Source organism: Phalaenopsis equestris, unplaced genomic scaffold, assembly GCF_001263595.1.
Source record: "Phalaenopsis equestris unplaced genomic scaffold, ASM126359v1 Scaffold000002, whole genome shotgun sequence".
NCBI lineage: Eukaryota > Viridiplantae > Streptophyta > Magnoliopsida > Asparagales > Orchidaceae > Phalaenopsis > Phalaenopsis equestris.
The window spans coordinates 5,169,693-5,181,954 of NW_018164444.1; the positions used below are offsets into that span (position 1 = coordinate 5,169,693).

The 12,262-nt window shown below is 36.1% G+C and overlaps 1 protein-coding gene across 7 annotated transcripts; it reads left to right on the top strand.

The window, feature by feature from the left end:
* Positions 1-5,236: 5,236 nt before the first annotated feature.
* On the top strand, positions 5,237-9,301 carry LOC110033359 (probable methyltransferase PMT18). 7 transcript variants are annotated; one of them, XM_020737313.1, is made up of 7 exons: positions 5,237-5,369; positions 5,446-5,538; positions 5,611-5,685; positions 6,256-6,958; positions 7,056-7,266; positions 7,369-8,137; positions 8,963-9,301. In XM_020737313.1, exons 4-7 carry the CDS (start codon positions 6,260-6,262, stop codon positions 9,183-9,185), a joined length of 1,902 nt encoding a protein of 633 aa, XP_020592972.1. In that variant the 5' UTR covers positions 5,237-5,369; positions 5,446-5,538; positions 5,611-5,685; positions 6,256-6,259; the 3' UTR covers positions 9,186-9,301. The 7 variants fall into 7 exon arrangements, with proteins under 7 accessions (XP_020592972.1, XP_020592995.1, XP_020593012.1 ...); XM_020737336.1 differs by having other exon boundaries at positions 5,301-5,363; positions 6,232-6,958; XM_020737353.1 differs by having other exon boundaries at positions 5,301-5,363.
* Positions 9,302-12,262: the final 2,961 nt, after the last annotated feature.

Below are 12,262 nucleotides of genomic sequence, written 5' to 3' on the forward strand. Positions count from 1 at the left end.
CCCCCGGAATGCGGGCCGAAGCCGCGGTCGCACGCCGCGCCGCGCAGCAGAAGCCGAACCAAACAGCGCCTAAGTAATTGTATTTTTAGAATAGAAAGTTGTTGTTCAAAAGTGCATATTGTGTATTTTCCCAGTGGGTTCGATATTCAGGTTTTAATTAAAAAGTTATAAATTACTTAATAACGATATGTATAATTGAGTAGTGACAGCAACTTTATATATGCTTAAAAATACAAGTATTTAATACTACTACTAGAAGATTTCATTCCTCAGCAACGGCACCAAAAACTTAATAACGGTTATAGCTTCGATAAAGATGTATATATAAAATATTCAATAATGGTAAAGTCACACTTATCAACGCAAGTATACGTATCACTCAAGTAATACAGGGCTCTAATGGAGTCCTAGAAATTGATCTCACAGAGAGTAATATTAGAGGCTACGAAATAAGATTTTAGAAAATCAATACTTAATCACAACAATATAATCCAAATTTCTTATATGTCACTAATAGACAATCGAAATAAATATGTAATTTTAATAGCTCTTAAATAACTAATTCTACTAATAAAGTTTCTAATGTGATATTCAATATATAAGAAAATATATTTCTCCTTGTCAAGAAATTACAGTGAATGGATAAAGTGAATCAGTTCAAATTGTATTGTGTCAAATAGGAGCATACAAATTCTTTTCTCTTTGGTTCAGACATAAAGAACATTGACTAATCCTATGCTTGGTTATATGCTTGGTTACGTTACTGAATCTGCGACTAGGCTGGAAGGATACCGGCTCTCACTTCGGAGCTCCCACGTTCCCCTCGTCTGAGGGCTAACAACTACACTTCAGCACCAAAACGATAGGACTCAATTGAAGATTTTAGTATGTCACTCTAAAATCTTTAATTCTACGCCCGCAATTCTACGCCCAATAATTTTATTTTCCTATTTATTTGCACCCAACTTCCAAGCGCTTTGACCTCCCTGAATCTTGGATGTAATCTCACTTTAGTTGTAAAACTCAACAAATTTTAACAAATCAATTGACGAGATTGAAATTAAATTAAGATCGAAGTGAAAAGATCATCACAACTTCTTTAACATTTTCGAGACTCAACAAAGGCTCAACCAATTCAAATCACCATTTCACAAAATCTTGAGACAAGGAGAAAGACAGAGAAAATTATTCAGAACTCATGGAGAAGACACAACAATACTCGGAATTTATATATAATAGCAAAGTCATACAAACTACAACAAGTAAATAACACTTATCTCTAATTCCTCCCCAAGCAAACTCCTCGAAGTTCTTCTGAATCTATTTCTTTCATTACAACACACAGAATTCTTTTTCGAAACAACAAGGAGGAAAAAATCTCTCACTTTTCCTCCACTCTTACAATCTCTCGAAGAATTCCTCACAATCTAACCCTAAATTAAACTCTCTACACACTACTGGGGCTCTTGGACGCTGTTCAAACCTTCGAACTCCTCGAACTCTCCTCCATTTTTGGCCAAAATCTTCTTTTAAAGTTGTAGAAGAGTTTTCCCAATAGTTGCCTAAGCATCCCTCAAAAAATCGTCCACATTCAATGCACATTTTGAAATAACCGCCGATCTCGCCATCGACGACATCGAGGGCGCTGTAGGCGGCGGCGAGCCCTCTAAAATAATTGGTTGGAGTCTCGGGAAATTCTCTTCGTCGGCGCCGTTGAGCTCGCCGTTGGCGCCCTAGTTCAATTCTTCATATTTTGGTCATTTTCGCTCCAAATTCGCTTCTTTTTGCATCTTTTTGCTCCAATGATCATAATTCATCATATCTGCAACAAAACATCAAAAATACCCTTCTTTAAAGTGCAATATCATCAAAAACATATAAAATATGTATGAAAATCTCAACATATTTTATTTTGGTCACGTAGTATTCCAATATATATAAAAATTAAAAAGTGAAATTCTTATTTTCTTCAGGATCAAGTTTTTGGCACTGTTGCAAAGTAAGGAAATATAAGTGAAGACTATAATTAAAATCATTGTTATACTGTTGCATATAAACAGTGTGGGATCAACCACCACCTGTTGGCCTCTCTCGTCGACCACCATTGGTCATTGTTTGCTTCTTGGAGCAAAGTCCATTATGAAGTCACAACGTGCATTGCATAATCCCATCATTAGTAGTGAAACAATGAAATGCCCAACAGAACAACCACCCTTAATATGGTGCAAATACTCACCTAGATGATGGTGTAACAACGTATCTCATATACGGTGCAACGATGCTTCCCAAAGCCAGTGTAACAATGCACCCTGAAGATAATGACTTCCTCTTGGCTCCTAAAAATCTCATGTTGTGGCCCACCACTATGACATTCATGATCAAATATAGCCTATGTGGTCCATAGCACATGCAGCTCCAAACTTTTGTTTCTGTGACCTACGAAATTCACAGAGCTCACCATTACGATATGTGAGGCCAATTACAACATACGTAGTCCACAACTTATGCAGCTCCTGACTTCGATCTCTGTTGACTACCGATGTCATCACAATATACTAATATGTCATACGTAAGCAACTACAATTTACATGGCTCATAACTCCAAAATTCTCACTATGATCTCTGTGGCCAACCAAAGGTCTTGAAACAATCATTTGTGGCCTACACGGCCAACTACTATCATGATTTTTAACTATGGCCTATGACAAACTACTGTCTCCATAGCAACCAACTACAATTCTTGTACCCTGCTATTATCACGAACAAAAGTCATCACAACGAGATTTCAGTTATTAGTGATGAACTACTGTTGTACATTTGTAATTTGCAACTTTGTAACTCCATCTTCTCTAACTCAAGAGAAGGGTGGACATGTGTACTCGCCAATTATTGTAGATTTTTTCAACTGGCCTAGGGCCCCGTGATTTTTCTCCTTTCAGGGTTTTCATGTAAAAAGTTGAGGTGTATTCTCGTGCTTACTTCTCTTTAATTCTCTGAGTGTGTGCTAGATTTTCATGCAATGTTAAGACGATAATTCATTACTCAACCGTTCTGAATTACCTAGTGTGCACCAGTACTGCAATTGTAGCATGCAATGTTCTGAGTATACTTCAAGACAAGATGCTAGTTATGGGAATATTTTCTATAGGTGTCCCAAAAATAGAACACTCGATGACTAAAAATTTTTTAGATGAGTTGATGATAGTGAGAAATTCACTTCAGATAGTGATCATATTTGGAGGGAAGCTTTTCAAATAAAATTCTCTTGAAGACTTGATCCTTTGGACACGAATTACTATATCATAATAAGATTACTTCCTGTTATTGTAATTTTTATTAATATGTTTTTATGTGTTAAGTGATTTTTCATGCTCGATGTGCTAGAATAATACACTTTTTACTTATTTTAACCATTGAAATTTATTTTTGTTGTTCAATTTAAATTTTTTTTTAGGCCCCGTTTGGGACAGCTTATAAGTGCGGGCGGCATTTTCAAAACGCCGCCTTCTTGTTTGGTTAGCGCTTTTAGACTGCGTTTTGAAAACGGGGTATTTTATTTCTTAATAAACGCCAGTCGCAGGATCAACCTCGTGGCCCGCGTTTTCGTTCGTGACTTTACCCAGCTGCCCTCGTCTCGTCTCCTCGTATCTTCTCCCTAGCGGCCAAAATCAACTTCGCGGTCCCCTAGCTTCACTTCACCGGAGGAGTACACGGGGAGCTCGTTGTTACCCATATCCGACGACCTCCTTGAGAACTGCCGCCATTCGTCATTACCCATATTCGTCGTTGTCGGTATCAAAGCTAGTTGGGAAGGCAACGACGGGATCGTTGTGTACGAAGACGTTTGAAACTCTCATATTTCTCTTCCTTCTGCTCCGCTTCTACTTGAAACAAAGGAAGGTAACCCTCGTCTCCCTCCCCTGTCCTCACACCCGCCTTCGCGATCTTCAGCTTCTCTAAATCCGGTAAATTTGTGGATGAGAAGATTTTACACTAAATTAAGAACCTGTAGGATTTAAGGTTGAGGAAGCTGAAGATTAATGAAATTTAAGGTTGCCTTTTTGGAAATGCGATATTAATCCTGGATTTAATTAAGGAAATGCGAACTTCAGCTTCCCTAAACCCTAAATTCTGGATTTAAGGAAAAACGGAGCAAAACTGGTTTTAAGAACCTGTAGGATTTAAGGTTGCCTTTTTGCTTTTTAGCTGGATTTAGCTTAAATACTGCTTAAATCATGTTCAAACCCTTCCTGCCAGCCTTAACAATAAGAAATTTTCATACCTGAATTTGATAGAAGGCTTGCTATTAGGATGTTATAATGCGAAGGATTACATTCATGTTGGAGTTGATTTCACAAAAAAAAACATCTTATTTTTTATTTCACTAAGTTCATTCTCTTTAAGGGCAATAACTCGGAAGCCACTGTTTGATTGTTATTATATACATATATATTATATTTGGAGTTGTTAACTGCTTAGAACAAGGCCTAGTTGGGATCTTGCGGCAACTGGGCACTGGGCTATCTCGCAGAGTCAGTGATACTCTACTAGTGCATATTATGTCACTTTATCTTTCAATTTGATTTACTTGCCTCAAGTCAGTATTTTTTTGCAATGGAAATGATGATATTTCTCTGGATTGTTTTAGGCGCACAACATTAAGAATTTGGTGTTTTTACTTTTGAGTTTTGACTTGGATATAAATTTTAATGAGTTATGGAACATCTATTGTAGTGACATTTGAGAAAATAATAAATTCTGCGACACTGTTTGGTTTTTAACTAGAAAAATTTGCAGAATAAATTGTTTACCAAAAGCACAAACTAAACAACTAAAACAGCTTATTCAGAACAGGGGCAGAATGGTCATTTTTTCAGAATAAGTTGTTTTCCATACGCATAAATCAAATAGTCAGACAGCTTATCCTGATCAGCTGCTCATCAGCAGATTATCAGAATCAGCTGCTTATCAGCAGAAGTTAGGTAAGCTGCAGCTGCCTCAAACAGACCCTTAATCTGCTGACCTAGAACTAATAGGTAAACATATAAGCATAACAGTTTTTTTTTTAAGAAACACTTAAAGTGCAATATATCATTCAAACAGATATAATGCTTTACAAAGCAATAGTTTTCTAACAGCAACTATCAGCTTATATGCTTATATTTAAGAATTATATCTTCATAAATAAATAAATAATTTAAATAAATTGAGCCTGGCAAGTCTCCTAATCCTTTGATCCGAATCATTTGTTCCAATCCTAACCTAGCGGACATTAACCAGCAAGCAAAAACCGTGTGATGGAGAGAGAAGGCGCCACGTAGCAAAGATCCCTCGGGCCTCCTCCAATCCTCCATCTCCAGCAGGCAATCGTAAAGTTTAACAAGTTTTCCCTGAAAAATTGAAACTTTTTTGTTTTCCTTCTTAATTTGGATTACTTTGCAGCAGACGAAGAAGAAGAAAGGAAGAAGGCAATTTCGAGGGAGCTTCACCGTATTTGTATTTAGGAAAAGAAGGAAGAAAAGCCGGCAGCTTGTACAGGTAATCGTTCGGCATGTATGATGGTGAGAAGATTATGATTTCTCATTTGTTTCTCTTTCTGTGTCATTGCAGAGTGATATCTATCCCTCTTTCCTTCCGGAGGTTTGGTCATCTTCTTCTCTTTGGCAGGAGACTCGGACTGATCAGGTATGTTTCAAAATCTTCGCCTTTTAGGGAGGGTAACTGGAGCTTCACAATTACGGCTTATAGTGATTTTGGCCTTTTTCTTTGTCTTGCTGTCTCGTCTTCCTGTTTAGTATTTGTGAAAAGAACGTTTCATGGTCAGTCCATTGATGACCTCTGCAATAACTCTCTCCTTCTCACGGTCTCTTTCCTCAATGAATTATCTGATGCATATTTATGAAAGCAATAAAGTGCTTCAACAATAAATGCTTCTATTATGAATCTTAAGGTTTTGAATAAGTTCTCTTCTTCTTCTTCCCGTGTTTAGCCCTTATTACCGCGCGGAAACCGCATGAATTGGCGCTCTGTAGAATAATAAATGCATGTACATATGTAGTAAGACCGCTCTTTTTGTTATTGTGCAAGGCTAAAAAGAAAAAAAAATCACCTTTGTAATATCTTCAACCAAACGTAAAGCTTAATTTCTCTCTCTTTTGATCAAAGCCATCTTAAAATTTCCATTTTGATCTGCTTTATCCCCTAGCTCTGAATCTTCACTGTCCTCTAAAGCCTACAAGTTAATTTTCTTCCAAGGCTAATGGCCAAGGACTTCCCTGGATTTCCAAAAATCAACCAGCTAGAATCAAGGAGGCAACGCCTCACTTGGATCCTAGCAATAAGCGGCCTGTGTGTCATCTTCTACCTCCTCGGCGCTTGGCAGAACAGTTCCATCCCCAAACCCAACTCTTCAAATGTCTCCAAAGTTGGCTGCGACGACATCAACGACAACGCCGCCTTGTCAAAGAGCAGCCTCAACGGTGCCTCACAATCCAATGCCAAACTTGATTTCAATGCTCACCACCAGCTAGACCTCAAGGATACTTCACCTTCCATGGAAAAGTTTCCACCTTGTCCCATGAACTTCAGTGAATACACTCCTTGCCAAGATCGAACCAGAGGGAGGAGGTTTGAGAGAGCAATGCTGGTTTACAGAGAGCGGCATTGTCCTACCAACGACGAACAAGTTAGATGCTTGATCCCAGCACCCCCAGGGTACAAGACTCCTTTCAAGTGGCCTCAAAGCAGAGACTATGCTTGGTACCACAACATTCCTCACAAGGAGCTCAGTATTGAGAAGGCCGTTCAGAACTGGATCCAGGTTGAAGGTGACCGTTTCCGATTCCCAGGCGGTGGCACTATGTTTCCACGAGGCGCCGATGCTTATATTGATGATATCAATGAACTCATTCCATTAACTGATGGGAGTGTAAGAACTGCCCTTGATACTGGCTGTGGAGTATGTTCTTAAAAATCCTATCCTTTTCATTGCTGTGAAACATTTCTCAAATAAATGGGTACTGAAGCTTTTTAAAACCCTTTTTGAAAATTTGAAGGTTGCAAGTTGGGGAGCTTATCTACTGAAGAGGAACATACTGGCAATGTCCTTTGCCCCGAGAGATACACACGAGGCGCAGGTCCAGTTTGCATTGGAACGAGGAGTTCCAGCCATGATCGGAGTAATGGCATCAATGAGAATTCCTTACCCTGCAAGATCTTTCGATATGGCTCACTGTTCTCGCTGCTTGATCCCTTGGCATGCTCATGGTACGTATTTCCATTGAAAAATTAGTAATTTTTTTGCTAAAAAGATGGGACTTTAAAATATTGTATAAAATATTGACAGATTCTACATAATTTTTTATTCAGAGGGTCTGTATCTACTGGAGATTGACAGGGTTCTACGACCAGGAGGATTCTGGATTCTATCAGGTCCTCCTATCCATTGGAAGAAGTATTACAGAGGCTGGGAGAGATCTCAACAAGATCTGAAACATGAGCAAGACGCAATAGAGGAGCTCGCAACACAGATATGCTGGAAGAAAGTGATCGAAAAGGAAGATCTTTCTATCTGGCAGAAACCCATCAACCATAACAAATGCATCAATTCAAGAAAAATTTATAAAACACCCCACATTTGTAAAAATAGCAGCATTGCCGATTCCGCTTGGTACCAAAAAATGAAAACTTGCATCACTCCATTGCCGGAAACAAGCGAAGACAGTGCCGTCGCAGGCGGGGAGCTTAAAAAATGGCCTGAGAGGGCTTTGGCCGTGCCGCCCCGAATAAGCCAGGGAACCATTTCCGGCGTCACTACAAAGACATTTGAGGAGGATTCCAAGATGTGGAAGGAGAGGATAGCATACTACAAGAAGCTTATACCGACACTAAACCGCGGGAGATATCGAAATGTGATGGACATGAACGCCAAACTTGGAGGATTTGCTGCAGCCATTGAAAAGTACCAAGTTTGGGTTATGAATGTTGTTCCAACGAATTCTGATCGTGATACGCTTGGTGTTATCTACGAAAGAGGATTCATTGGCACTTATCAGGATTGGTGCGAAGCTTTCTCCACTTATCCGAGAACTTATGACTTCATTCATGCTGATGGTTTGTTCAGTATCTATGAACAGAGGTATGCTTGATGAGTACTTTCTTTCAACTCATGCTCTTCTTATTTTTTTAGTATTCCTCCTCTTATAATAATCTTTTATTTCGAACATTATCTTCTTCTTAACATGAATGCATATGATTCTTGTCTACTATGATAATGATAAGGGAATCAGTCTTTTTCTATCTGTTATCATGATATAATTCAAATCATTGTGAGAAATTGAAGTCACTGAGTCATGATTTTCTAAACAAAAATTTTACTGTGGCTATAGACTATTTAACGCAGACCGGAACTTTTCACATCCGAGGCTTGGGACCCGACAATGACAATATTAAAGGCTTGTCGTTGTTGTTGTTTGTTTTATGTTATGTCCATAGGGGTATAAATGAGTCTAACTTCTGTAAGCTCGTTATTCGTTCCGTGATCGGCTATTGATTTGGATTTTGATGTACATATATTTTCTTGTATTCCAACAAATCACGAACTGAAAAAAGCTAGTTGCAAACAATAGTTTTTTTTAACATCTCTACATGTTAGGGTTAAAAATGACATATTTGTCAATTTCCCAACCGCAAAATTAGAAAAACTATTAAGTGAATCGACAAAGAAGAGTCAATGATGATTAGATTGCAAGAAAAAATGGTGAAAATGATAATGACAAGGCAACAAATTATGTAGAAAATGTTACTGTTATCCTTTCATCTGTACGACCATGTAAAAACAAAAAATTAGAAATCTAACCTTGAGCAAGGCAACAAATTATGTAGAAAATGTTACTGTTATGCTTTCATCCGTACGACCATGTAAAAACAAAAAAATTAGAAATCTAACCTCGAGATATTGCAGGTGTGATATAACATATATTCTACTGGAGATGGACAGAATACTTAGGCCAGAGGGAACAGTAGTGTTCAGAGATACTGTAGAGATTCTAGTGAAGATTCAGAGAATTATAAAGGGAATGAGATGGGATAGTAAGATCATGGATCATGAGAGCGGTCCTTTTAATCCTGAGAAGATATTGCTTGCTGTGAAGAGTTACTGGACAGGCGAAGCAGCCAAATATTAATTAAGTATGACTAATCACTTTTTTAATTTTTTTTTGCTGTTAATCTCTCTTAAGATGTAATAATATTTACAGAGTTAATTAGCAGCCTGTTTAATTGATACTGGTGCTTTTGTTTCTGACTATTTAGACTTTTTTTGGGGAGGTAAATTTACATACATACCACTATATCCTATGTATTTACATACCTACCACCTTATCTATGTATTTACATACATAGCACTTTATTCCAATTTCTACGTACGGTATACCTTACCTATTATCTAAAAGGTATAAAATTATTGTGAATTTGATAGAAAATAGCATTTTTTTTTTTAATTTTGTTTGTCAATATAGCTGTTTTTTGTATTTTTTTCTTAAGAATATGTACTTCTCTGGGGCTGTAAACGAGCTCAGGCTTGGCTCGTGTTCGGCTCGTTCGAAATAGCTCGTGTTCGAAATTAGCTCGTGAGCAGTGTGTTGCAGGTTTCACTGTACTTCTGGATTCAGCATAAGGAGAACATTTGCATACATACCCCATAATTATTTTATATATTTACATCTTTAATCCCAAAATTTTCATATTTACATACATAACACTTGATTGTTTGACATCACATTAAAAGAATTACTATCACCAACTTCTAAAAGTGAAGCAAATCAAAGGCAAGAGTTTTCTGATTCAAGAATCAACGAAATGTTAGCTGGCTAAGGAGATGGAAAAGGAAGGAATGCTGTGCAAATCTTCAAAGAGTCTGCTTGTGAACTGCATCGCATCTTCTACAACTAGCTAAGGTGCTCCCTATGCTTTCGCTTCTCTCACGGGCGAACCTGCACCCTTTCATTGAACAAGAAAAATAGTTCCCTTAGATTTTTAATAAACAAAACGTTATAAATACAAATATCAAACTTTGGTCGTTACAATTGTAAATACATAAAAATTGTATGACATATATGTAAATTTCCCAAATTAATAATCAAATGTATATAGACAGTACATTTAGTTTATGATTAGCATAATATGATTTTTGATTAATTATTTTTGTATTATGTTATCTTCAAAACATATCTATAGCTATACATTTCGCTCTGATCAAAATTTAATGCCAGAATTTCTCACCAGTACAAATTTACATAGTCTGCTTCAAGTACAACAGGTGGATTAATAATAAATATGATCATAATAAAAATAAATAAATAATATTATCATGATGATATCTGATTTTAAAAAATTATTTGTGATGATGATATAAATTCTTTTTTTAGAATAATTAATATTACTATATTTAACTAAAATTTGCTTGGGAAAGATTTTAAAATGTTTAGATATATTTTCAGATTAATACAATATCAATTATTTATGTATTGGACCATATAAAAATAAATCCAAGGGTTTTAAAATATCTTCTCGATACATCTTAAAAAATTATTTTAATCATGCAGGACTCTTGAAGTTTTTCGGATAATAAAATTTCAGATTAAAATTTAAGGTCATATTGGGCCCGATTCTTGCAAGTTTATAATCAAATTGACTGTCTTGACAATGAGAGCACAATGAATCGAAAATTGGATTGATCGAGTCTGATCAAGCCCAAATCAAGCCATATAAGGGCAATTATAGGCTTTGGATGGACAATTGAATGACCAAATGAAATCCAAATATATACTCATAGAACACTATATGGTCAAAAGGATCACTCTGGGTAGTCTGATGGAGTTGTTAGATTTATGCAGATTTACAGATGATTTCACTCATAATGTCTATAAATTGACCACCACTCCCTTCATGAACGGGACATGGTACTTGTACTTTGAGGAGAAAGTTGGGCAAATTAGGAATAAATGAAATTCATATGTTAACCAACAACATGGGCAATGAATGCACAATGAAAACATTTACACAAAAAAATTTCGGAAAAATTACAATTAAATCCACTACCGCTACATCACAGAGACACGAAAAAGAAATTAGACACGTATTGTCGAGAAAACCATAACAAGGAAATTTATGCAGGATTTCATTACAAGAAACAAAAATATGTTAGCTTACAATAACTTGTCTCCTCCACAATAACAATTCTATGTATTTACATATCCAACATTGAACCTTTCACATTTAGTATTACTATAACTAATTTTTCAAAAGTTAAACATGCATTTTTATGCATAAATTTATAATGCCAAACTGTTATAAACGTAAATATTAAATTTTAATTATCAGATACATAAATACATAAGATGTTATGGTGTGTGTGTAAATTTCTCTTTAAAATTAGAACTAGACAAAAAGGCCCTTGAATGAATTTGAGTTCAAATCTGACTTTTCTTCATGAATTATTTGTTTGCTTAAATTAGGATGTGTTTGGGACAGCTTGTGCGTTTCAGGATAAGCAACTTATCCTGAAATGCGGCCCACAGGTCAATCGCGGGGTTTGACCAGCGTCCTGCATTTAACATAAAATTGAAACCGCATTTTCGGATCAGCGGGCAAAACGCATGATCCAAACGGTACAACAACATAAGCTTCCGCAAAAGGGTTCTTAGTTAAATTCATCATTTAATTAGATATAATTAAAAATTGGAGTTGATTTCAAATTTTCCGGCGCTCCTCAAGCCGTGTCAAATTTAGTTATTTTATATTCATAAGAACAATAATTAAAAATTTAATAATTATTATGAACTCTTTTCAATGTACTATGAACCAAATGCGCCTATTATGTAAGAAAATTAAAAAAAAATAAATGTGAAAAGGATGTATAAATACTTAATTAGATTATTCCTATATCATAAAGTCATTTTAATTAAGTATATGCTTAAATTTAATACGGCATTCATGTATAATATTCAACTTAAAATGAATTTAAAATTCTCAAAAACTCATTTACATTTATGGCTCCCAATCCTTATGCATCACATATGTAATACCTAAAGTTCATCTTTTACATTTACACCAACCAAACTTTTCATTTTACATAAAGCTATTATCATTTTAATTTTTTTAAAAAGTGAAATATACCTTCTCATGCATAGTTAAATTGGCAATATATATATATATATATAGAGAGAGAGAGAGAGAGAGAGAGAGAGAGAGAGAGAGAGAG

Bases quoted from the DNA above. Each gene is read 5' to 3' on its own strand.
- LOC110033359 (XM_020737313.1), top strand. From the start codon at position 6,260: ATGGCCAAGGACTTCCCTGGATTTCCAAAAATCAACCAGCTAGAATCA. The intron at 7,267-7,368 runs GTACGTATTTCC...TTTTTTATTCAG, and splicing joins GATCCCTTGGCATGCTCATG to AGGGTCTGTATCTACTGGAG. The intron at 8,138-8,962 runs GTATGCTTGATG...GAGATATTGCAG, and splicing joins TTCAGTATCTATGAACAGAG to GTGTGATATAACATATATTC.